Genomic DNA, 26914 nt, shown 5'->3' with positions numbered 1-26914 from the left:
TCCTCATCCCTCGGTGAGGACATGGGTGCAGTGGGGGGCACACGGGGAGGCCTGGCTGCTGCGGAGAGGTGTCCCTTGGCAAAACCCTCCAACCTCCCACCACGCCACTGCCGGGAAGGGGCCGCATGGAGTTGGCCTCGGTGGTCTCCGTCCCCTCACCACCCCCTGGGTGTCCTGCCGGGCCGAGCCGAGCCCCGTGGGCACCTCCACCGCTGCCTCGGCTTCCCCTTCTCCCCGACGCGGCTGGTGCGCCTCCCGCTGAGCCAGCGGGGCCGGGGAGGCATCCCCCAGGCGACTGGGGTCCGGGGTTACGGCAGCTCAGGCCGAGGCGAGTCCCGGGGCTCGCCCCGCGCCCCGCTCCGGGCGGCGGCGGGCAGCGCTGCCCTGGGCGGGCCCGCGGCGCTCGGCGAGGGGCGGGCGGGCGGGCGGGGCGGCCGCGGGCCCTATAAATGCCGGGCGGCGCCGCCGCGCTCCGGCCGAGCGGCGCGGGGCTGTGGGGCAGCGGCGGCCGCGGGCGGAGAGCGGCGCGGGAGGTGAGCGGGGCCGCCCGGCACCGTCCGGCACCGTCCGGCACCGTGCGGGCGGTGCGGCCGTGCCGGAGGGGCGGGAGGGGACCGGGGCGCCGGGCGGAGGAACCGGGGAACCCAAAGTTTGGCTGCTGGCAGCCCGGAGGCCGCGGGGGTCGCTCCGGCGGCTCCCCGGTGCGCGCTGCCTGTTACCTGCTCTCACAAGTTTCCCGGCTCCGGGTGCGTGGGCGCTGTGCCGGGAGTGAGGCTCCTGGCGCGCTGAGTTTCTTCTGCGTGTTGGCTTTTTGCAAGCAGGGAGGGCTTTTCCCCCAAAAGAAGCGGGTTTTGAGGCTAGCAGCCCGCGGGTAGTAGCATCGCTAGCGCGGCGCGGGAGACGCTTCGCTCCCGGTGCGGGAGAGGTGGCATTTCCCGAGCACCGGCTGCACCGGGAGAGCTTGGAAACTGGAACTTGCTGGCTTTCGTTCGTGTCTCTTCTCTGCTGTGAGAGAGAGCTTGGTGCTGTTGTGCTAAATAAAAGTAATAAATCACAATTCACTTAGTAACTGAAATTTTCTTGTCATTTCGGATGGCAGAGTAACGGGGGAGAAACATTTACGGCCATTGGCCTTTGGGGAGATATTCTGATGCTGTAACAGGGTTTGGATGGGGCTGGTGGCATCACGTTGTGGGCTGAAGCGGAGAGCTGGTTAGCCGAAACTGACCTCGGCTCAGTTTGGAATGATACGGGGGCTGCTTCGTGTGTCGCGTTCTGGGAAGGTTTGGAAATACAGAGTCCTTTGTCTCTTGGTGAAAACGGTGCTTGATATTTTGGCTCAGTTTTGTGCAATGTTGGACGATCTTAACAGAACAATACCTTTGGAGATACCATTGTACTAACAAATAGGTGTTAAAATGTCAAATTTCCCATAAAACTAGGGAATATCTGTTTATGCATTAGAGGCCTTAGTGTGATTTATTTCTCTCCCCCTTTCTCGTGCCTGCATATGATTCTGAACGTGGTTTGGCTTTAGTGGTTGTAACTGCATTCTTGGGCAACTTCCTGAATGAGAAACCTGGTAAAATCTTTTTTTTCACTGCACTGAAAAATGACCTCTTCTTCCTTCACTTTCTCTGGTGTGAGCATTTAATAATGTCTTGTCCCCAGCTTGCCATGGGAATTCATTAGAAACCTGATTTCATAGGGACTGTTCACAAAATGCACGTAGGTGTAAGCAGCTGTGCTGCCGTGTAGCTTCAGAGAAGCTGCAGACATCCTTGAGGAAAGTGAAAAGCAGCTGCGTGCCTGCTGAGTGCTCAGATGAGTCTTTGGAGCGTGAGGTGAAGACCAATGCAAATAAAAAGGCAGAATTATTAACTACATTAATTCAGCTGCATATAAGATGTACTAGGCTGGAGATCTAGCATTTTGTGGGGTGTGATTAAACTCATGAGAGTAGCAGCTGTTTGGCACAGGAGCAAACTTTGAGTGATGAATGCTAGTCCACAGCTTTTTACAATTACAGACAAGCTGTATGTCAGGCAACCTATAAGCAAATTGTGTCAAGTGCTCCTGAGATGCTGGAAAGCAGCTTCTCTGGGCATTGCTGTTTTACGTGCTCCCCAGGTATCAGGTTGGTAGAACTCCTCTTTGCTTTGATTGATGATATGGCCATCACTATAGTCACACATATATTTATATCTATATATAGCTCTATGTATCTCATGTGGGAGGCAATAAAAACTCATGTCAGAACAAAAAAGAAAACAGAAACCCGCGGTGGATTTTGTCTCAAGGTGTATACAGAAGTGTTGAAGCTTCTGTTTGGTGTTGTCATTGACAACCAGGAGAATAGCGTGTCTTAGTGGCATGTGGAGACTTTTAGCCTGGGTGTCTAAATCACACAGGCAGAAACGTGTTCCTGACCTGGAGTTCCTTACCAGCATCTGTTAGGCAGAAAAATGACAAGCAGGGAGCCCAGTAAGTTGCACCGGGTATTTTTAGACTAGATCAAAGTGAATGTGGCTGTGTAAATACTGAAAAATAACCACCTCACCTTACTCTAGGAATTACAATGGAGATGTATATGAATTACATGTATCCACAGCAAGGGATCAGTTCAGAGGGAACTCTGGGTAGAGGTTTGTGGTGGTGGGCACAGCATCTCCCTGGCTTGTGCAGCTGGTTGTGGCTTTTGATTCTTGATAGGAACTGCTGTGCTCATTCTTGAAAAAGCTGAGGCTTGGTGGAAGGTTTTTCTTGGAAGCTGAGGTTAGGGTTGTCTGGGCTGCTTGAATTGCTTAATCACAAGCATGCATGAAAGAGCATGCTTTTGTAATACTAATTATGGGGAAATTAATTCTGATCATCAGAACATTTCCAGTCAACTTGGTTTAACTGAATTCTGTAATTCTCTAGAGTCCAAGGTTTTATACATGAGAAGACAGGGAAAAGAGGGATAATCATCACTAATGTGTAAATTGTTGCTAGATACAGTCATCTTTATGTGCCTCTGGGCATCTTCCCAGTCACCTGTGACATAGCTAACAAATCATGTTTGACAGCAAAGTGCTGGCCTGTAAGAACCATGTAATTCAGTGCACTTGTACTAGCCATAAACATCTTTTGAATAAGTGTACTGATACAAAGAATTGCCTCTTTTTGGCTTTGAAGAGCAGGTAGTAGTAGCATGGAGTAGTCAGTCACCTACATATGAATTGAAAGATTCTGTGTAAAGGTAAAGATTCAGTGTAAGTTAGGGAACTATGAAAGTATAAGAAGGTTTTTATTATTATTAAAGTAGATAGCTTCTTTATGTAAAAACTAAAAAGCTGAATATCTGCAACCCTGTACATATTCAGGTGTGTCTCCTCTGTGACAGTTAAAGTGGTGGGAGGAGGGCAAAAAGAGGTGATAGCATTCTACAGCTGGAGCTACACAAACCTCTAGGCTGGCATGCTATAAAAAAAAAAAAAAAGCTGTCCTGTGTTCCGCTTGTTTCTGTCTCTTTAGAGGCAGACTCTAGTTCATGCGTCTGTGAATAGTTCTGCAAGCAGAGCTGAGGTCTCTGCTGTAGTGAGAGCCAGTAATCAACTGGAAAAGTATGGGGCAATTTTAGTAGCAATGCTAGTATAAGCCATAGGTTCTTGAGCTGTTTATCATGGCCTTGAAATACACTTAAGTGCTAACTGAAATGCTTTCTAAGTCCATTAGCACCTCTCTTTGAGCAGTGTCTGGAAAAACACGTGTTTTGGCAGCTGCTGTACCTTTTCTGTGGTCTGGTGTTCACCTTTAACGGCCAAAAGAAGTTTTTCCCTTATTTTCAGGTTGAAATCAGAAGTTGCTTTATGCTGGAGTCTGATAATTGTGCCACAAAGCAGTTTAAGTATGAAGGCACATTCATCTTGTGACATTATCTCCCTGTGGTGAAAATGTCAGTTTTGCTGACCATGCTCAGCCGTGTGATGTAAAGTGTGGGCTTCAGGCAGTCAGTCTACTGTTGCCATCCTGGGCTTTGGAAACAGCAGCCTGACATTCTCTTCAGCATTATGGGACCATGAAAGCAGTTGTGGAAGGCATCAACACTGATGGCCAGTGAGTGCTGAACTGAAGAAGCCTGTTCAAAGCTGTGTATATGTAGTGGCCTTGGCATACAGGTTGGAAGGTTTGTGATAAATGTGAGTTGCCAAGAGACAGCAAGCTACAGTAGTAAATCCCTCTGGAGTCTCCAGAAGCACTAGTGAGAAATGCTGGTACATTCTAGCTCTAAGATTTGGTTGATGTACAGGGGATATGAATTTATGTTCATCAGCCATGTAGCTTTGACCAAGCCTGTTTTTTTACTGAAATGCTTTCTGTATTATTTAACAACTTGTTCTTTAAGCTTTTGTTCTTGCAGAAGGGCATATTGAGGTGTTCAGTGATGTTTCTCACTGCTTCTGAGATGGTTCTGTCATCTGGTGTGAGCTGTAAGCTTCTGCTGGCCCAAGGCTGAACAGGATTTGAGGTTTTTTGTTTGAATAGGAGAGGGGCAGTTTCCCATTGGCTCTGACAGTTTACAGGGACAAAACCAAGAGGAGAACTGAACATAACTAATTTTTCCTCTTCAATTTTGTTATTATGTAGCTTCACATCCCTAAGTTGTCTAAGAAATGCTGTGTAGAAGTTGGTGCATTATCTGTTAGCTATATGTCTCCATCTTGTTCTACACCCATCTCTTCCAGAAAGAGTTGTTCCTGTGTCTTTCTCAGCAGTTAAACAAGCTGAGGCCTCCAGCTGCTCTGGCAGCTCGGTTGAAGAGGTTGCTTTCCCAGCTAATTGCCTACTTCCTCTGCAGAGGTTCGTCATCTGCATTACAGAAATAGTGATGGACTCTGTGGAGGCTCAGCCAACGCAGCTCACAACTCAGCCTACAAACTCTCAAGCTGAACTGAATCAGACAGTTTTATATACCAGGTCATGACCTGCTCTTGGAGAATTCTTGTGCATAGTTCATACTCAGTTTTCCCATTTTTTACTGTGGAAATTTCAGTCTTGCCTTCCCAGAAACCTGTAGTAAAGCCAGCGGCATCTGTCAGAAGTGAGATCAGTTTAACAAAAAGAGGGTTTTCTTAAATACATGTCTTTAACTAGCTGGTAATTCTTATTAACTGGTAATGCAAGTCTTCTTGCAGATGACTGAGGAGATGTCTACCTGAGCTGGGATGGGGTTCCCAGCACAAGGCTTCATCCCTGCATCCTTACAGCATCTGGGACTTCTGACGCTCTTGTGGTTGGCTAGTTCTGCTTCTGGAGCTTTCTGGGGGGAAAAGATGAATATAAGTAAATGTCTGTGCTGTAAAGACAAATGTGAATGCCCTTATCCTTCTTGGGTAACCTTCAAGCTAGGGCTGGAATGGCTGAGAAAAGGCCACTAAAAACTACTATCTCATGTTCCTGTGAGCTTAGGTATGTTTCAGTGATGCCGTCCTGGATACAGAAAATCAATATACATTTTTCATCTTAAATGTTAATAACTTGGCTACGTTGCACTCCAAGGGTTATATTTGTTATCTAGTTTTTCAGATAAGGTTCCTAAATTAGCTTGCAAATAGGAAGTGGTTGATTGCTAATGTTGTACAGTGTGATTAATAAATAAATAAAAGGCGAGTCACCTATTACTCTGCAGATCTCCAACCACAAGTGCAGTAAATGGTTACAACAGAGTTCCTGATCTCTCCAAGTACTTTGTCATTTGATAGCATTCCCTACGTACAAATGCTTAAAGTATTAGGTTTTGGCTATCAAGTTTGTGTGCATGCAAGTTTTTATAAATGTCCTTGTTATGAACAGAGAATACTGGAGTACCAATTCATTTTTATAGTGACATGACTGTATTGGCTGCATGTAACTAGAGAACTGCCAACACTGTTACTGCCATAGTCTTTCCTCTTGAAGGAGGAGGGATAAGTAAAAACTTATAATAATGCAAGTAATTCAATATTACTTGCATTATTTTAAGTGAGTTTTTTTTAAGTCCTCTTGGGAAACTGTTTCCCCATCTTCTGTTGCCAGTTGGGCATCTCTAAACCCAGCATGCATTGGCTTTAGTTGGATGTTGTGTGGCTGATAGATCCTGCCACCTTTCTTGGTTTCCCAGGAGTAATAAAAATGTAAATAATGGAAAAATGGTATGACTCCATAGCCTAATTTTCAGTTTTGCTGTAAACCCTGACAGAACCATAGAGTGTGGAGTGATGGGAATTGTGCTTTGTAGCATTGTGTAGTAGGAAATATAAGTACCTCTTCCGTAAAGTAACCTAAACCCAAAAGTTGTAGAATCAGAAGGGAAACAGTCATCTCCCTTCTACTCTGCAGCAACTCACATGCCTTGTCAAAGCTCTGAAATACTAATTCTTGGTTTAAAGACCCAATTTTATACCTTTAGTTTTCTTGATTTCTTACACAGGTGTTTTTTTTTTTTTTCTTTGCTTGACAGTTCTTTAAGTCCAAGTGTTACAGATATTGGTGTCTTAACCCTTCTGAAGGAGAATGTGTCCTGAAAGGTCTTGGCATTCATTTTTGTCCAAGCACAGTTCCCAAGTGGCCATGGAGCCATCTCCACACATCCATTTCTACTCTCCCAGGCTGGTAGGTGGAAGAGGCAGGGCATGTGTCACTGGCCAGCGGATTAAAATTGGCTTGGGAAAAGGGGAAGCAGATTTGTTTGCACTGCGGGAGTGTAGTGGTGTGAGAGTCTGACACCAAGAGATCTGCAACAAGAGATAATGAATAAGGGTACTGGGTTTCCCTTTAATATTTTTTTAAGGAAGAAAAGATGGTAAAATCCTAAAGCAGAGGTGGGACTTAGGGTGAAGGTGGTGGAGAGGTACCTGATATGACACCAGCCACTGTTAGTCCAGCACCTTGTGGGCTATTCACTTCATAAGTCTGTTCTTACACAGCCTGTTGCCAAAGAATTATTAACCTGTACCTTATTAATGGGACCTTGCAATGGTCTAGGCTTGCCTTTGGCTCCTAACGAGCCTGTGGTTGCATGGTGAGCGTTGTTAATGTACAATGAATGTGGGCACTGGGGTTCCATGAGGCCTCTCTTGCACAAAAGAAAACAAACCCAACAACCAACCAACCAAACAAAAAATACCTCATAAAAGTGAGTTTAGGCAAATGCTGTGATTGTTGAACCCCTGTTCCCTCTAGTGGGGTGAGTCCAGAGAAGAGTGTATAGCCTCCCCACCATGTTGTGAAACGTTGCTGTGCTCCCTCTTTTTGGGAAACTGGTTCTGCAGCATTAGTCTTGATGAGCTGACTGTCCCATGCTTGTTTCTTCATTATGTTAAAATACCCCCATTGCATAAAGAACTTGAGATTAACCAAACCACTTCTTTAATAAAGGGACACCAGTAAATTAAAAACATAATTCTCTTTAATCTTTCTGATACCCTAAGACTTGATACTAGATCTTGGAGAATTCTGTGGAAACTACTTTAAATACAGGAATAAATAATACCTGGAAACTTCAGCAATTGTAGTTGAGCCGACAGTAAAAAGAGAACACATAAAATTTGAAAATGGTGATAGAATTGTGCAGTACCATAATAGTCTTCATAAGCCCCCTGCCCTGTCAACTGTATTTACTTCATAAAGCAGAGCTAAATTTGGCTTTTTGAGTCATGTATAAATGAGGGATGGAAGTAAAAGCAAATGATACGTAAATGCCTGTCTGTGGTTTTGAAACTGAATAGTGCCTCCATAGTGGTTGTACAGTTACAGCTCAGTGGTGAAGTAAAAAACTCTGGTCAGCTTTGCATGATGTGAAATTGATCTTTGCAGTTAACTACCATGAACCACCACCAAATGCTGTAGAAGATAGATACTGGTGACAAAATTTAGTCTGGCTTGTTAACTGGGACCCTGGTCACGAGGCTACAGACAGTTTGTAATGGAGCTTGTCTCTCTGCACTTCATGCTTCACAGAAACTCCCAGAAAATCGTGGTGGTCAGGACTCTTCATAAAGAAGCACTGAACTCCAGCTTCCTGCTCGTGTGGGGGCAGTGCTTGGACAAAGAGATGGTTCCTATGTGCGACCAGCTGGTTTTACAAGCTGGTGCTCTGCAGGGAAGTTCCCACTTGGCAGGGGAGGCTGGTTGGGCACAGCTGAACAGGCTTTCCAGAATGCACTAAAGACCTGAGAGAAACAGGAATAGCTGAGAAAAGATTATGGCTAGGAGGGGAAATCTTCAGAACCAGTACCATGCTTTTTGCATTCATGTGCAGTGCTGGCTGTTGTGCCTGAAGTCAGACCAATGTTTTAAGATATAAAATTATTTCTTTTAAAAACCCATCACTTCCTGCTTATCTCTGTGTACAAGTTACGTTTGTGTCTTGTTGATGGTAACTTTCTCCTCTTCAGAGCAATGTGAATATGGAGCTGTTTAAAACCTAGCAAGCATCCCTTCTTGGAAATGCTCTGCATATACTAAACTTTCCAGGTATTGAGTAATAATAGAAGGAGTTCTTAGATGAAAAGGGAGAGCCAGCGTTCAGGACGTATCAGAAAATGTGGTAGGAAGATGAACCATTTCCCGGATCTGTCATGTGGAAGAAGCCAGAACTTCAGCAGGCTGAACTCAGGTTCGGGATGAGGAGAGGATATTGAAACTGAAGGCTTTGGTATGTAAGAGGCTTAGGCAAAAGGGGAGTCGAGCACCTATGAGGTGGGGGGAAGCCTGCCAAGAGGCTGGAGTGTTTTACCATGCTGCTGAGCAGGCATCAGCTGAAAAACAAGACCCAGCATATGACCTCCCACTGCAACCAGAGTGGTTTCCTTGCTTGGGAGAAACAATTGCTGTGTGTTCAGCCAGCTCCTTTAATGACTGTTAACAAGTTTGGTTGAGTATTTATTCAGTCCTGCTGAAGAGAGTTGGTTAAATGCCTGAAGTGAAGCTGCTTTCTTTCAGCTCATATGTCAACTGAAATAAGACTTTTAAATTAGTAGCCCAGATGACAGTGGCATAGAAACATCAACATCTCAGACTTGGAGAGGTCCCTGAATATTTGTTCCAGGCTGACTTTCTCTGGTCACACAGGCTGCCCAGTGCCTGCCACGTGGGCTCAGGGGATGTGAGGTTTTTGGGCTTAATACAGTGAGACCAGCAATGCTGTGAGACTGCTCTTCACTTTTAGTCCCTTTAGCTGTCCTTGCTGCTGTTTGGTTACAGCTGTTTACAGAAGTGCAGTCTGGTGTCTAAGCTTCCCTATGCTTTATATGTCTTTAAAGAAACTACAGAATCAATCTTGGAACTGCAAGAAGGAGCCTTTTGGATTATACATTACTGCTGTTGAAGACAAGCTTCAAAATAAACACTTGGAGGTGTCTCACAGTGCAGTCATTACAGATATCTAAAAATCTTTGTGCAGTTCATTATTTCATCCTCAATCCACTGCAAAGTGTTCTTCAGCCTCTCTGGGACAGGCTTTTCTCCAGCTCAGATATTAAATATGGGTATTTTTTCTGATCACGTTTTTGCCTCTGATCTTGAACCAAACTAATTTTTCTTCTTCCTTCTGGGAAGATTGCAGCAGCTTGGTTTGGCTCTCTGAAAATGAAGACCTTCCTAAGCTAGCTTTTTGCTATAGGAGGTTCTTCATTGTTAGCAGTTTTTTGTGCCTGGGGCTGAAGATGTAAATTTCCCTGCTCCACCAATTGCTTTTCTAGACAGATTAAACAGTCTGTTACAAAAGCAAAGTTATATTTATACAAGCATTCTGTAAGTGCAGGCTGAAAGCATCATGTCTACTTTGTTGATATAACTACTTCCATAATAATTTAATCCAAAAAACGTAAACTAGGTACTTTTGAGGTGATCTGAACAGTTGAGCCTAGTGAGAATTGAGTATCCTGCCCAATATGTCTGAGGGCTTGCAACACCAGTATGAAACTGAGCTCATCCCAAGGTTGGTAGGCTGAAGACTTTTCATCATCTGTCATGAAACAACACAGAACCTTTGGTGTACGTAGGACATGCTGCTGTTTTCCTCTTCTGCCTTCCCCAGAGCTCTGTGCCTGGCTGGAACAGTTGTCTAAAAATCCTTTTGTGACTTAGGCTAGGCTCTGCAGTTAGAGTTATAACAGAGTTATAAGTGGTACTTTAGTGAGATGTACAGGACTTGGGGTGGTGCTGTTCATTGAGGCAGGGGGAGTGGAGTTCTCGGTGTGCTTGCAGTGGAAATGGTATCTCTCATATAGATGAATGTGTGACACTGATCTGTTTTGCTCAGAAACTCTAGCATTAGGGTTAACTGGATTTGCATAACATTGCAATGTATGATAACGCTGACTACGATTCTTTGGGTTAGTAACAGTGTTTCTGTTGCGTGTAGAGAAGTTTAAATTGTGGATGTTGTCCTTCCTGTAAGTGCTCAGTCTAAGAAGTGGGCAGCCTACCCTAAAGAGGGACTTTTTTTTGATCCAGCATCTTGCAAAAGCCCACATTTATGTAAATGAATTCGCCTATACACTTTCCTCCTTCTCAGTTAACTTTGTAAAAAATATAAAGGTCACAGGCAAAGAAATGCCTAGCTTGGATTTTTGTTTGGTTTTCTGAAGAATTAGATTCAGATTTAACTATCACTAAGTTTTTAGCGTCAGTGTTATGAAAGCTTGTTGAAAGCTTGTTGATATTCTGTATAGCAGGTCAGCTGTTTTCCATCCTACACATCATACATCCTTTTGGATTTCTTCTCCCAGCACTGTACTTAAGCTGTTTCTTTCAGGATATGCAAATGCACTTCTTGGTCCTGAACTGCATACAAGTTGAATTTACTGAAATCCATGATGGAAACTTCAATTACAGGGACACCGCTTCTCAAGGATCCAATTATCTCCCCAGTTACCTGGTTAAGTTATTCAGTGGCTACAGCAGGGCCAGGCTAGGAAGTGACTGCTCCGTAACTCATGATGAAGTGGTTTTACTCTTTTTCCATGCTCAGAGCACTGCATGGCTTTATTTCACTTACTGAATAGGTGTCTGCTAGAGCTTGTGCTCCAAACCAGAGACCAACCCATGGTCTTAATGGTGTGTCAGGAGGGAGAGGTTAGGCAAATATGGAGAATTCTGGGGAAACCAGATGCAGGAGGTATTAGGTTGAAACAAAAAAAACCCCAAAATTCTGCAGCAGTGGCCTTGGGAGCAGGGTTGGATTGTTTTGACAGGGCTTCACATGTCATGGGGAAAATGCAAGGCTGTCCCGCTGAGTCTGTCAGGGACTGACTGACACTAGTGAAGTAGAAAACTTGGAGACTTGTAATATACTCTGGGTAAGGCAAGAAGAGAAATGTCTGACTTCAGTTAGGCTTGTGCAGATGAAGGATGTAAATGACAATGAAACATTGTTTTATTTGATTTCAAAAATATCACTCCTGTCTCTGCCCTCATAGTATGCTTCTTGCCATATAATGTGTCAAGGGTAGATTGCCCTCAAAATAACCAGTTTCTTCTGGTTTGCTGTCAGGTGGAGCTGCCTTGGTCAAAAGCCTGGTTTTCAAATTACAGCTCAAACTGTACAGTGTGATAGTTACCTGGTACTGTCCCTGTCCATCACTAAGTGGGACAGGCTGTATTGCACCAACATGAGCCATTGCTTGTTTCTAAGTGTATGTAGTAGGACTTGGTAATAGTTTTAGGGCCTTGAAGTTTCTTTTCGCCAAGATATTAGGTTGAGGTGTAAGTCTGCTTAGTATTTGGATTAAGAATTTGTTTAAACTACCCCTTGTGTTTCCAGGTTTGGGAGAAGAGATTATCACCAAACCACCGAAGACAACCCTAAAAGGTAGCCCTAACCATAGCTTTTCTTGGAGTGCTTCCTGCAAAAAGCAGCAGTGTCAGTGTGGAGCTATTGCCTGTGAAAGAGGGAATCCTTGCCCTGAAGAACAAAACTAGATGTTTCAGGTGGTTTCTGTTAGTATCAAAAAACACTGAAGAATATTATTTAAATTTTTTTTTTAAAAGTGCAAGTTTACTTTCCCTGTCAGGCTGCTGGCTCTCTCCCCGATGACATTTTCTTGCTTTAGGTGGTGGTGAGGGGTGCAAGACGAACATAGGAGGGACTCATAACCTGCCTCAGGGGGTCACAAACCCAGTCTATGGTGCTTGGGTTTTCTTCCTGCGGGTCTCAGCTGCAGCTGGCACAGTCCAGTCTAAATTTTGGACTAAGCCTGAGTAGTCGCAGTAGATGGCTGATATGAAGCTCCTTTGGAAGGAATTGCACTTCAGACAGGAAGTGACTTCAGAACTCCTTGGGGAATTTGTAGGCTGATGGAAAAGACTTAATTATTGGGTGGGCTCTTACCCTGCTTTGTAGGACAGCATTTTCACTTTTTCTTGCATAACTTAAATCAATCCAACAAGTTCCTCTGCTCAGAAGTATAATAAAGTTGAATTTGGGGGAGAAAGGTGTCTGAACTCCTGCATTATTGCATTTTCAGCATTTGGTTTATTCTGCAATGACAAATTTTGACGAAGCCAACTTTGTCCCCTCAAATGGTGTAGAAGAAAGTGGAAACGCTGTATTTGTGGCTTTCAAGTGTTTTAGCACAGTTAAAGTACATGCTATTAAAAGATGATTAAACAAATCTGTACAAACACCAGCTGGTTTTCTGGTAGTCAAGTGCTCCAGCATGGTTTGAACTCACAGCGTAGGTAGGCTGGCGATGGCACAGCTCCTTGGGGTGTGTGGGAGGAGGCTGGGAATGACAAGGCTGTGGCTCTGCTGGGCCCCAGCGCCCTGGGCTGCTGCACCTAGAAGAGCAAGTGTGCCACGCTTGCTGCACAGGGGGCTCCAGGGCAGCCGAGACCTGTTTTTGCATTTGTTATGCAAATTACCCTTCATTTAGTTGTCTACCTTCTGCAGCCTTTGTGCTGATGTCAGCTCGGTGAGGGAACAGGCTCCTGGCTGGTCTGGAAATGGAAGTCAGGGCTCCTAACTGTGCAAATGAAATGTCTGAAAAATGTTGTGAACAGGGAACATAATTCAGCAAAATTGGAGATTATTGCATGTTTCTCTAAGTATCTCTTTGCCCTAACAAAAAGTGTTGAATGCAGTTTCATGAGGAGGAAATACAGCCCCGGAGTTACAGTGCTCAGCATTTGACATTTGGGCTTGGCTCTCTATAATCAGTTGCTGATGGGTCCTGAACAAAATGTTGTTGCTGCTGCTTGTGCTTCGGTTCTTGGGAGCTCATGGGTAATAGTACTGAATTCTGTCAGGTGTTAGACCTGCAGATGACGATACGCCCATTTTGAATGTTAATTTCATTCTGTATTCATTAGGTGCTCTATTTTCATAAATGGGAAAGTACAGGTTAAAATCCAAGTTCAACATTTGCATTTTAAAATCTAAAATTTTCCTCTACGTTCTTATTATTGAGAATGAGAAATATGCAGCTAACTCTTATTGTTCTAGGCAGGTGTAAATTCCCACAACAGAAGGTTTGTTTGCATATATATATGCTTCACTTCACTGCAGAAAATGATCTAGGAGGTGTACTGTGCATCACATACTAGTGGGTGAGCACCATACCACAACACTTCTTAGCACTCACTTACCATAAAGGGCAATCTAAATAGAGTGCCAAGGCTCACTTAGCTGAAACACAAAACTATCTGAACTTGGGTGTGGTGGGAGGTAGTCTCCTGACTTGGTGGCTTTTGTCCTTTATATAGGCACTGATATCTAGCTCTGTCATGATTATCACTGCATCTGGAAACCCCTAGACCTAAAACCCTGGTAGTGGTAAGTACAGCACAGGTATGAGCTCTGTAGATGGTGTGTGGCACGTGTGCAAGACTTGCCTGCTCTTTAGGTAAAAAGAATTTATGTTAAAAGTGCTGTATTTGTGAAAGCTGACTTTACTTTCCCTTCTTATTTTCTTGCAGGTATCTCCAACCAGGAATCATGAACTGGCACTTTTCACTCCTCTTTGTTCTTGGGACTTTAATGTCTGTATGTTCCCAGTTCAGTTTTTATCCTCTGGAGGAGCTTAGCTCTGATGTTGGAATCCAGGTCTTCAATCAAATAGTGAAAGCTAAGCCTCAGGACAATGTTGTTGTTTCTCCTCACGGGATTGCATCAGTCCTGGGGGTGTTGCAGCTGGGAGCTGATGGCAAGACAAAGAAGCAGCTGACAACTATGATGAGATACAGTGTAAATGGTCAGTGATCCTAAGGTGGTTTTGGGTGTGTTTTGTCAGACTCTTCATGATGTATGAGATGGCTTTCAAAGTGTGGTAGATTGCATCATGCGTCAATTAACTCTGTTTACCAAAGCACAAAATGGACATGCTTGAAGTTAATTGGCAATTTGAGCAGTGGGCATGTCCATATACCCAAACTGGCTTATAAGCAGCTTGGTTAATGACTTCAGGGCCCTGGCTACAGCTGCCTTTGTCCTTGCCAAATTGGTATTCTAGAAGAGGGTGGATGGTGGTCCAGTGCTACCTCTGAGCAGGAAGGTGGCAGTACTACATTTCAGGCTGTACTGAACAACCTTTAATGTGCCACTCCTTAGATAACAGGGCAAGAGGATATTTCTTGGCACCTCACTGAAAGCAGTGCAAACTAACCATACAATTGATAGTTTCACTTTGCTCTTCAGTTTTGTTTGTGTGTTTCTGCTGTCAGAATCCTTGTATGTGTAGTTCTTGTAGTGCCCTCTTCTTGAAATAGCCATTTCTGCTTGCCTGTGCCTGACACTGCATGCATCTGTGTTCATATTCCTCTGCCAATGTCTGCCCCTCCAGAGGGAGTAGGCTGAAGATTCTTACTGCTTTAATTTGCATGCTATTTTTGTGAGTGTTTGCCAGCAAGACTTAACATCTTAGTGCCAGCATTCTGCCTTACTTCCAAGAATAGAAAACCCTCCAGGAGGTAAGTGCACATTTAAATCTCGAGCAGTATTGTCATATAACATGTTGTCATATAACATGTTGTCCTGTCTTCATTTGCTTTGCTGTTTTGATCCTGGATTTAAAGTACAACAAAATGATTTGACACCTTAACATCTAAAAGATGTAGATTGAAATCTCTTCATGGGATAATCAGCTCTAGGAGCATTTGAATGCTCAAAATCTAAGTACTTGCAAGAATGTTAAAGCATTATCTCAACTGGTTTTATTTGGCCTTCAGACTTCGTAATCCTGTGAGACACAGAGGTTCTCAAACATCTTAGAAGGTAGCCACTACCTGGTTAGAGACTTATGTCCTTGCACGGGTTTCCCCTGCTCTTGTTCGTGACTACCTTAGTCCTTTGGCAACTGTAGCAACTGCTGCTTTGGAAGGGTAATAGTTGAAAAGTATTTAATTTGTCTTTAGCTGTCTTTTAATGCAATTTAGCAGCTGGAAGCAAAGAGGAGAGCCAGCATCATGAGACCAGCCAGCTCTCCCCGGACCACCAGCAAGTGCTCCGTGGACCACCAGTGGTCCACAGAATACAGTTTGAGAACCTCTGTTATGGTATGTTCTCAAAAAGAATTTGCCCATAATATTGGAGAGTGAACATGTAGAGATTCATACCAGTGGTGCTGTTAAAGCATTCGTGATACATGAAACAGCAAAGCCATCTGAGGCTTTTTCTTACATGCAGCTGAGAGAATAACTCTGAACTAATTTATTCCTTTCATATCTCTTGTTTGTCTACGTGAGAAAGTAGTCAGGAAATGTTTCTGCCTAAATTGTATTGGGAAACAGAGGAAACCCAATAATAACAGCCACCCAAGGATGCTGTTTGATACAGTGGTTGAGCGTGAAGCTGCCTGCCTGGCAGTGTGTAGGTGATAAGGTGTTACACAGGAGAACTGGCTGTGGTGAACACAGCAGTTCTGTGCTGCCATATGCTTTCCCTCACACACAGTGAAGGAGCTAGCAAGCACTTCGTACAATCTGCTTTCAGGTCCTGAAGATCTTGACTAAGCACTGGAAGCTACTACTTTCCTTTTTCCTTTTTTTTAGAGGCAAGCTCATGTGTTAAGAGATTAACTCCTGCTTGTAGCTGATTTAGGCTCAGACTTAGTCTTTAAGGAAACTAAGGCTCAACTTGGAAGTTTATTTTAAGGATCTTGACAGCTTCCTTTTTTCTGCAGTAAATGGAAAGGAAGACAATTTTTGTTTTACATTCTGAGGCTCAAGGCCAATTGTTATGCAAATTCTGCAGAGCTCTCAGAGTGAGCAGACTGACCCTTTGATTTTCTTTGTCATTGTCAGGGAACTGACAAGTGACCTGGCTTATAGGATATGAAATATTTTCGGAACAGTTTGTTCGGTGGAAGAGCATGGTTTGTAGCTCTACACTAGTATTTGAACCTCAGTATAATCCCAAGCACTGTCTGTAACACTCTGAGCAGACAGCTAGAGGTGCAACAGGCATCATAGTGGAGGTTCATGTTTTTGCTGAGAACCAGTAGTGTTATGCAGATGAGACATCAGAAATGGGTATTTTGGAAGTCCTTTCAGAATGCTTGCTTTGGTCTTCCTTTTCTAGTCCAGCACTTAATGTCTGGCTTTTCATGTCTCTAATTGTTGCATATAAAGTCACTGTTGGTTTATCAAGTTATTCTAAATTAATCTTGCTGTTTTTTCCAACTAGGAGTTGGTAAAGCCTTAAAGAAGATAAACAGGCTGATAGTCTCAAAAAAGAATAAGGACATTGTAACAATTGCCAATGCAGTGTTTGCAAAGAGTGGCTTTAAAATGGAAGTGCCTTTTGTTACAAGGAACAAAGAGGTGTTTCAGTGCAGCGTCAAGAGTGTGGACTTCGAGGACCCAAATGCAGCATGTGATTCCATCAACCAATGGGTGAAAAATGAAACAAGGGGTGAGTATTGGTGAGTCCCTTTGTGCATGGCAGGGTGGTGTCTGAGACCATCAATTCAGGTGGAAATACTGGAGAAAGAGAGGTAGAGAAAGCTCTGTTCTGCAGCTCAGAACTGTCTTTTAGCTGGCATTAGTGTGATGTTTTAGAGCTGGTGGGTCAGGAACCAGCAGTCTTGTTGCCCCAGCAGATATGCCTGTGTGGTGGCCTGGAGGGATGTGTTTGGGCTGTGTGTCCGTCCATCCATGGGATCAGAGCAGCTTTTACTCTTCCTTGCATTCATGTAACTGGTGAGAAGTCCAAGCACAATTGTCTGGGGTCCATGCTTTCTCAAACATAGATGCTTTCAGGCAACTCAGATGTCTTACTCAGTAAATCAGACTTATAGGAAGCTATAGGGTAGTTCAGCTTTTGCTCTGACTGCCCTAAATTGTCTTAAGATATGACCCTGTTCTTAGGACTTATGGTTAGTGGAGGATTATTAACTAACCCTGCCTTGACAGAACTCCTCATGCTTCAAGCCTGTTGAACCAATTGTCAAGCTTACAAATGCTAAAGCCAGAGATCACATTTTGCACCCAGTCTAGGTGAACTGTGGTTTTGGTACCTTTTGGAGCTAAAACAAGTCCCTCCTGGATGTGAGGAGTGTGTTAATGATGTTGGATGTGGTATTTGTGAAGTGAGGCTGTCAAATTCTTTCTCGACCATATCACCAGTTTTGCATAGCAATGTTGCAAGCAGTGTGTGAATGGGGAGGTGTTTCAGCTGAAACTATTCCACCTATTCTACACAGTCTTAGATCTGCTTTCATGCTGGAAAGGATAGAGCCTTGTTAGTTGTTAAAACACCAGGCTATCAATTAGCAAGATATGTTTATTTCTAGTTATCCCAAATGTTTGCTTTTTGACAAAGAGTACCATTGACTATGAATTTTAAATATATTGCCCTGTGAGGAGCTGGCACACTCACAGGTCAAGAGGTCTAAAGTAATACATGTGTCAGGTTCTTCAAAAACAGTTGGCCAGTGTTACAACAGCAAATACTCAAGAATTCCTTTATTTCTTCTAGGCATGATTGATCAGGTTGTAGCTCCAGATGATATTGAAGGCAGTTTGACCAGACTGGTTTTAGTGAATGCTGTGTATTTCAAGGGCTTATGGAAATCACGATTTCGACCTGAAAATACAAAGAAACGGCCGTTTTATGGAGCTGATGGGAAGACCTACCAAGTTCCTATGCTGTCCCAGTTGTCCATCTTCCGCTGTGGTAAGCTCAGTGACTCCCACCATCACCAACAGTAGATGTACAATTTGCTCTTTCCTTTCAAACTGAAACAAGATCTTGCTGTGCATGTGGTGTTTAATGGTATTGCTTCTTGTAGCTGATATAGATGGATTGTGTTACAGAAGTGTGTCTCGTGCTGCTCAGGCATGGGCAAGGTACTTAACAGTTGCCTTAAGGCTGGATACTTTAAGTATTGCCTTAGTCTTTGCCTTCAAAAGGGAAAGTCTGAAGTACCCAAATGGAGAAATTTGCATGTTAGTTAAACTTTGCTGTAAGAAAGAAAAGTACATGTTTATGAGGGCTGAGAGTAAAGGAAAGCTGCCAACAGGCAGAATGGTAGAGCTGTCTGGTGGTGAGCTGTATATGAAAGCTAGGAGTAGAATCAGTTTATATTTTACTGCACATAGAGAAATGGGACTTGCACTGTCTCCAGTCCTATGGGAGCCAGAGGAGCTGGCTTAGAATGTTGGCTGTATCTCCTGAGGTGTGAAACTGCTCTTCAGACTGAGTCATAAGTGAAAAGAAGTTCAGCAGGTTCTGCCAGACTTCCACAGAGACACTCAAAGCTGACACCAGCAGCTTGATGTGACTGACAATGTACTTCAGAGCTCCAGTTTGCAGCCTTATGGGGATTTTAGTGGTCAAAGTAAGATGGATGCTCTGATTAAAAACTTGTGTTGCATCCTTCTTAGAAGTGCTGCCTGGAAGTTATATCCACGTGTGCTAAATACAGTCTGAGAAATAGACCTGAGAATACAGCTTGCTATAAATCTAAAAGCAAGACACGCTGTGCTTTTAAGTGCCTAGTTTTGCTGTCAGTAGTGCTCAACTAATATTAGTAGACTTATGTTAAACAGCTGTGACTCTGTCCCAAACCTGTATTTTAGAGCAGATGTAATGTAATACTTTAAGTGCTGAAAGTGTGAGCTGGGGGAATTGGGAAAGCCTACTGCAGTATATACTAATTTTGGAGTTTCAAAGATGTTAATACCTTAACGTGAGGTTTAGCAAGACTATTATCTTAAAGGGTTTTGACTTCTGATGCTGGTTATAATATCCATTATGTTGGCCTATGCTTAAGCTAGTGAAACTATTAAGGCTAAAAAGGAACAAGAGAAATACTGCTGAGTTACTCATTTGCTGAGGACTCATTTGAATTTTTGTGTCTCTGGATTTTCTAAAACAGGGCTTCTCCTTCATCCATGCTTTCGATGGGGTCTTTAAAAGTTTAAGTATCTTAAGTATCTTCAGTCCCATCAGCTGACTGAAGCTAAGCTCCCCTCCTGGCTCAGTAATGATAGTAGCATGTTGCAAATCAGGAAAGCAGCACTTACCTTGTGTGACTGTCCTGGAGCTGACTTCTGCAAGCAGTGTTAGATCTGTAGGCTCCAGCCTGAGAACCATTGCCATAATAAAAGGAATAGTGAAACTGCCAACTTTGACGTGATTCCTGTGAAGCAGAGGCGCAATACTGCCAGTTTTGTAGCAATATGAGTTTAGGGCAGGTTTCATGGCCCTTGGCAATAGGATTAAATTTGTAATGAAGCTGTTGATTTTCAGCTTGGGCTGACAACTACAGATTTAGATGAAGAAAGAAAGGGGAAAGATAGTAAGATCTTGCTGCTATCCTAAAACCTTGCCTGAAACACTGTCTGTAGTTAAACTGACAGATTTTAACTTGAAACTACTATAAAAAGCATTTGCTTCCCAGCCACATGCCAGAAATCCCACACCACAGTAAGCAAAAGGAGCTTGGAGGAGGATAGGGTTGCTCAAAGACAGTCTTGCTGTAACTTGGATGCCTTGCTATCTCCCTCCATCTCATCTAATTGGCCTCTTGCACTGCACTGCCTCAAAGTGGCTGCTTTCCACTATCTCAAAAGACTTCAGATTGCTTCCTAATCAGATCCTTATTAAGCAAGAAAATTAAGCAAATGCAACAGACTACTTCAGACAGGAACCAGGAGGTCCTCCAATAACTCTTGGAGGAACAAGCTTGTCTGCAAAATCTCTTCAGTTTGAAAAGATAGTCTGCTGCTATTCCTTGCCTTTTTTTTTTTTTTTTTTTTTTTTTTTTCTTTTCTTTTCTTTTTTTTTCTTTCCCCTGAGTTCACAGTTGGTTCTGGTACAGCTGAGATCTGAGGCAGAGATCCAGCTAATTCACAGACCTGGTCACTTCTAACGTAGCTGGCTTGCTGCTCTGGGCTGGTGAGATTTGTCTGGGAAACAGTATGTATGTTAAATGAATATTTTCTCCATGGTATCATCCTGTCTGTGTTTTATGTCATACTAGCATCCATACAGAGACCATGCCTTTTGAAGGGTTGCCCAGTAGGAAGTCTGGGACTTTGGAGTTGGTTTTGAGATGTAGGCAAAGCTTTCCTGACAGAGTCTTCTAGCAGTAGTTGTGTTAAGGTACGGATTTAAGGCCTTTAGGGCTATGGCTCACAAGTTTGTTTGAGCTTGTTTATTTCTATTTTACTTTTAGGCACTACAAGTACCCCGAATGAGCTGTGGTACAACATCATTGAGCTGCCATACCACGGGGAAATGATCAGCATGTTGATTGCACTGCCCACCGAAAGCACAACACCACTCTCTGCTATCATCCCCCACATCAGCACAAAAACAATAGGAAGCTGGATGACAACCATGGTAGCAAAAAGAGTGCAGGTTATTTTACCAAAGTAAGTACTTATATAATCCATTCCTTCTTCAGGGAGTATTTGGGGGGTTATTTATATGTATCTCATCGGATACAGGAGAAGGAATACTTCAGGTGCCTTTCCTCCATAATACTGATGCATTCTTTCTTTGTTCCAATCAGATTCACAGCAGAAGCAGAAACAGACTTAAAGGAACCTCTGCAAGCACTTGGTATTACAGATATGTTTGACCAGTCAAAGGCAAACTTTGCAAAAATAACAAGTAAGGTTTTTTTTTTTGTTTTTTTTTTTTTTAATTCATGGTGGTCCTTCATAGTTTCTAGCTCTGAATAAAGTGCTGCTTTGCCAATGCAGTTGTCTGCTTTCTCTTGGCTAAGTGTTGCCATGACATTGGAGCTGGTTTTATGTTGTAGCCAGCCAGGCATGACTGCTTGCTTCTGTTCAGCATTGCAGTGGCTTTTTTCCTCCCTTATCTTACATTACAGCAGTAAATCATGCTGGTCAGTTCTTAAGATTTGATACTGCAGTCTGAGGGTCTCGAGCATTGTCTGAAATCTTTGGCAGGATTTAAACAATACCATACCTTAGTCTGTAGCAAATACTGCAACTGCACTATGTAACCTCCCTGAAGTATGTGTTTAGTGACTTTTTCTCGAGCTCTAAGAAAGCATGTGTGAAAAACATTCACACTTTAAAGGACTCTGAACCAACTCAGAGCTGAAAATATTGGTATCTGAAAATGGCGTGTAAACACTTTTGGACTCATGGCTGTAAAATGTCATCTTATTTCTCTTTGCTTTCACTAAATCCTGATTAGCTTCTATAGAACTGTCTAATAAAAAAGCTTACCTTGTGCTGGCTTAATTTGGAAACAAATTCCTGTGTTTCATTGAAAGTAAGGTATGTTACTAAGTGTTTTTTTTCCCACGGATATTGAGACACATGGGAGTGTAACTTAAATTCAGATAGCAAATTTTTTCAGGTTTTTTTAAAATTAAAACTAAAAATGCATTTGAGCACTTTTAAGTTAAACTATCAATAAGAAAACCTAGTAAGTGGGGAGGAAGGAGGAGTAAGATAGGTTATTCCCTATTTTTGTAATTACTCAGTGGCTGTATTCAAAAGTATTGTTTTGCACTGCAGCTTTGGGATTCTAGCAGGATTGTAGCAGCTTTTAGTATTCTGAACCATGCTGACAGAGCTGCTTAGCTACAAACTACTTCAGGACTCTCTCAGTGAGTTTTACCGAAGGTGCTGTTCTCCTTGGGTCTTTCAGGAACAGAAGGTCTTCATGTATCTAATGTCCTGCAAAAGACAAAAATTGAAGTTAGTGAAGATGGAACCAAAGCTTCTGCAGCGACAAGTAAGCAATTGTACTGATAACTGTCAGACTTGGGAAAACTCCATTAGAAGGCTATGGCACTAGGCAAAGATAGCCCACTAGGAGATCACTGCAGCAATACGCTCACTCAGATCAGTTCATGGGTTTTATGTAATTTCTCAGGAAAATCTCAACTTCCAGTGTTGAACACTGTAAGAAATAAAAACAGGCTTACTTCTAGAGCAGTGTCTTCTCATAGTTTTTAGACTTTATATCAGGCCACTGATAGCATGTTCTGGCTATCCAGGTTACAAAGAGGAGTAAGCTACTACAGCCTTTGGGTGACAACCCAAGACTTCCAGCTCTGTGGGTCTTCTTAAATGCTTCCAGTAAGAATATCATGTGACTTGTGTGGCTTTCAGTGTCCAAATAGGTAGGTTTTAGGCATTTGTCTGCACCTATTCAAGCCTATATATATATACACACACACATAAATATCTACAAGGAAACTTTACTTTGATAGAGTATATAATGCATTATGGTGCTTGATTTGTCTCACTCTAAATCTTTTTTTTTTTTTTTTTTTGCAAGCTGCAATTTTAATAGCCAGGTCATCCCCTCCTTGGTTCATAGTAGACAGACCATTTGTATTTTTCATCCGGCACAATCCTACAGGTAAGCAGCATCTGTAAGTACTTTTGTTGCCTCAGAAGTTGAGTAGCGGCTATGTAATAGTGACTAAAGAAGTCTGGAGTTACTGAGTAACTTCAAAAAAATTCCTGCAAGTGCATTTTTGTGCCTTTAATTTTAGATTATTTTATTGGGAATACAACTTGGAACAGGGGAAAAAATACATTTTGGGTGTCAAGTTAACAGAAACAAGCATGGCAGGTTTGTGGGTATAAGAGAAGAGTCTGTAATAGTCATAGTTCCCCTGAGTGCAGGGGAAACAACTCTTTACTGATAGTGAATTGGTGAATAGGACCCAGTTTTCTGGACAGTCAGGTAGTGAGGGCCAAGGCAAATTTGGGGGTTGGAGATCTAGAGTGTTGCTCCATCCTGCTCTGAACATAAGTGAGTGTTCCAATATAGTGCTTAGGGCTTCTCTGCACTATGGGCTGGCTCTCCAAGAATTGCCCTTATTGCAGTGACATGTAGGACCAGTATGGCTGTTAGTGGGGAACAAGGTGCTGCTGCCAGCACTGGGGGAAGAGCTGGCAGCAGGCCCCATCCCAAGGCTTCACACAGCATCAAGAGGGCTGTGTGTCTCTAGAAATAGGAGCTACCCACGTATCCAAACATGCACTTCCCTGGGCTCACAGACCCGAGACAGGCTGCACAAGACTGATGAGGTGGCTTGGCTGTGCTCTGTGGACTTAGTGGTTTCATGGAAAAGTTTACCTCTATTTACAGACTATGGTAATCCTTGTTTTTGTTTAATCCCTCAGGTACAATCTTGTTTATGGGACAAATAAACAAACCTTGAATGTGGAAAAGACTTTCTTCAAGAAGTAAACAGGCACACCCCTGTTCTGTTAAATATTTTGTACACTACTCTTTGACTTCACTCAAGAACTAGTTTTAACCACTGACTAGGTTTTGAAACAGGAGTCGACATAGTTCTGGCTTTGTGGGGAAAATAGAGATTGAAAACTGCAGTATCTCTTCAAAATGTCTAAAAGATTCTCTAAACTACTGAATGGTTACCTATGCTAACAGCTTCTGAGCTTTTTCTGTATCTACTAAGAATTTTATGTATGGCTTTTTGTGAGAGGATTTTAATGAAGAATGATAAATGTTTCTATTAATGTTGGTTTCTTCTTGTGTGTGGAAAAGGTCTAATTTTATAGATATCACTTACCAAGATTACTTTTGGTTCTTGAGTATCTTGGTACCTGGATATTCTTGGTAGAAATAGAATAAAAGTTCTAGCAGTTTTTATATAGTGCATGTATCACTGAGAGTTTTCAAACTAATGTGGTGTTCAATACACATCGCATTGTCCTGTCTCATTGTAATGTAAACTTGTCATTGCTAGTATACACTTTCTATTGGATTTAAATTTTATATTTGTTTTTGTACAAAGGAAAAAAATAAAACTGCATTATGAACAGTCAGTGTTGTGGATCGTGGATGTGCTGATAGATGTTGAGGTCCAGAGCCCTGTGTAATTGAGATTTACTTTTAAGGGTGAAAGGAGCTGAAAATGGCCCCATGAGGACATCTCAGTGCACCTTTGGGGTCTTTCCTCCTGTTCCCTGTGGTGGAGTTTAAATGCACATGGGCATCTCTTCATGCCCCTTGCAGGACTCTCCTGAGTGCAAAACTTTTCAAAAGATAAGCAGTAAATCCCTTTGGCTTGTCACAGATGGTTCTTTGTTGTACTGCTTCTGTGGCAGCTGATGGATTTGGGAGGTTAAGGTAAATCTTTGGCAGCTCTGAAGGGCACACTCACAGCGAGAAGAGGCTGCTGCTCTCAAGGGAGAAATTCCTGCAGCCTCAGCCCTGGTGGAAGTAGGTGACTGTAGCATGTATCCATAAAGTTGAGGGTGAATGAGTGTTGAGCCTCTTGGTCAGGTAAGAAAACAGAAGAGATGATGCTTCCTACTGAAAGTATCTGAATGTGTTGTGCATGGCCAGTCCAAACCCCAGGCTGAGAGCTGATACTGCTGCCAGATGTTGAGCCAATGAGCTTGCTTCTCTTCCTGCATGAGTTGAACACTGCAATCATCAAGAAGAATAAATCTGTAGGTGTTATGGGATGTATTAGCTGTGTACACCCAGTCCATGTAAGCTGGGAAAGGGATGCTCCTGCTGCATGCTGAGAGCTAGGTCTCCTGCAGTGGGTGAATGGAGAAACTAGCATGGCCTCGTTGTCTTCCTGTCTTGTTCAAGAGAAAGTGAACCCTGCAGGTGGGGAAGGAAAAAAAAAAAAAAAGACAAAAAAAACCCAACAACCAAAAAATAACTAAGTCTGGGGATCTAACTAAAGATTCTGGTGCTGAGCAGGAGGGCTCTCCTGGCTAACCCAGCCACACCTGCCTTCAGTTCTTGCATCTCATGGAGGAAAGGAGCACAAGGAACAACAGAATAGTTACTGAGTTGTAAACAATTACAGTGACATTTGCATTGCATCTATCTTGGATACGGTTTGTCCTGCAAGAATAGAGAAGTGTTGCCTCAGAAACTGCAGAGCCAGGACCTGAGCTGGACTTAATTCACACACACATTGTGTTCTTTTGACTACTGGAGCGCAAGACGTCATCTTTGGGCTCTGGAGCAGTGCAGGATTGTATTTCAGAGTAACAGCTGCTGTTTTGATATCAAAATAAAATTGCAATAAGAATTAATTTTCCAGTTGCTTCTATTTAATGTTTGTGTTAAGAATTCAAATATTACAGGGTTGGCATTGAAACTGAACTCCCACAGGATTTACATAGAGCAGCAGTGTCTGTTTGGGCAGCACACAGGTTTGGGATTAGGTTTGGGCAAGGAAAGAAATGCAGTGACATAAGCTTTCAGGTTTGCCTTAGCACAGTTTCTGTGTAAACAACTGTCAGTCCCTTCTCTTAGTCCTGAAATAATTTGCAAAATAAGATGATTGCTTTAGGGCACAAACAGTGAGTAACTGGATATTTTTTTTTCTCCCAAAAGTGGAGAGTGAAGAGGGTGGCTTGGCAAAGGTGAATGAGGTTATTTAGTCTGCTGGAGCCAGGACTACCTGCCCAAACTGAGTTCTGAGTAAACTGAGGCGGAATGCCACACATAGAAGCTACTCCTGGTGAGCTTCAGTCTTCTGCAATACAAGGGTTAAATGTGTCACCACTCAGAAAAAGGGGAGTTCAGCTCTGCCACTCCTAGGCAGCACTTTTTTTCAGTGCTGGAAAAGAAAATTAAAATGCACGTTTGAACTAAGATGCTGGTGGTATTTGTCTATAAACTGGGTAGGAGAGCTTGGGGTGAAGGGAAATGAGTTAAAAGCCTCAGAAGGTGAGGGTCAGGTTAGCTGCTAAAAACCTCTTCAGTAGTGCTGTAAAAAACTGTGCTCTTCCATTCTGGGAGCTGACTAATATCAAATTTCGAGTCCTGCTTGACAGAGTAATGAGTTCAGTGTGATGTTTTAGCATTAAGGCAGTGTTTACTGTAGTCTATTAACCCTTAGCGTAGCAGTCTGTTAGCTGCTCTTGAAAGGCTTTGGGGAATCTGATTGCAGTCAGTAGGGGTTGCATGTTAATTTTTCTCAAAGTTATTGTCTCTAGGGTTGTCAGGTCTAAGGTGAATGCTTATGCTGCTTGGTTCAGCCTATTCCTCCTTTACTCCCAACTGCTTCACACTTCAACTTTGTCATCCTGGCAAAGCTGAGACTGTTTTGGGCCCCTGAGCCCTTCCATGTTTGAGGGTAGGAGGGCTGGGAAGGGACCATCCTCAAGGAAGAAGAGACCATGAATGTGTGAAGGTTAACTTTTTGTAATAATGGATGGGTAACTTCAAGCAGGAGTTGCAGAATTGCTGCTCAGGTGGTCTCATTGTCTGCTGTTCCTGGCTGCTCTCTACAGATTCAGTCTTTGAAAGTACAAATAACGCATCCTTTGTAAATGTTTCTGAGGTAGAAAGCCCTGAGAGACTGATTGCTCTTCAGCACTGAGACTGAAACCCTGGGCAGGGAATGGCTGTGGAAAATGCTTGTGATTATAGTTGCTTTAGCCTAAAAAATAAGTAGGGAGAAAGAGTTTGGTAAACCTTGCCATACATTTCCTGAGCCAGGTATGCAAT

At 43.0% G+C, this 26914-nt stretch overlaps 1 protein-coding gene across 3 annotated transcripts; it reads left to right on the top strand.

Moving 5' to 3' along the window:
- The first annotated feature begins 481 nt into the window (after positions 1-481).
- On the top strand, positions 482-24258 carry SERPINE2 (serpin family E member 2). Of its 3 annotated transcripts, XM_066193171.1 has the most exons (11): positions 482-533; positions 13729-13798; positions 13942-14216; positions 15397-15516; positions 16646-16873; positions 17939-18136; positions 20643-20841; positions 20982-21082; positions 22097-22183; positions 22733-22816; positions 23590-24258. In XM_066193171.1, the coding sequence occupies exons 3-11, from the start codon at positions 13961-13963 to the stop codon at positions 23625-23627; spliced, it is 1311 nt and encodes a 436-aa protein (XP_066049268.1). In that variant the 5' UTR covers positions 482-533; positions 13729-13798; positions 13942-13960; the 3' UTR covers positions 23628-24258. The 3 variants fall into 3 exon arrangements, with proteins under 3 accessions (XP_066049268.1, XP_066049267.1, XP_066049269.1); XM_066193170.1 differs by lacking the exon at positions 13729-13798 and having other exon boundaries at positions 486-533; XM_066193172.1 differs by lacking the exons at positions 13729-13798; positions 15397-15516 and having other exon boundaries at positions 486-533.
- The last annotated feature ends 2656 nt before the right edge of the window (positions 24259-26914 follow it).

The sequence above is a fragment of the Chamaea fasciata genome, unplaced genomic scaffold (genome assembly GCF_029207755.1).
Source record: "Chamaea fasciata isolate MVZ Bird 193981 ecotype frontalis unplaced genomic scaffold, bChaFas1.0.hap1 SCAF_11, whole genome shotgun sequence".
NCBI lineage: Eukaryota > Metazoa > Chordata > Aves > Passeriformes > Sylviidae > Chamaea > Chamaea fasciata.
The sequence above is the reverse complement of the archived record's forward strand: the minus strand, read 5'-3'. Positions and strand labels throughout refer to the sequence as shown.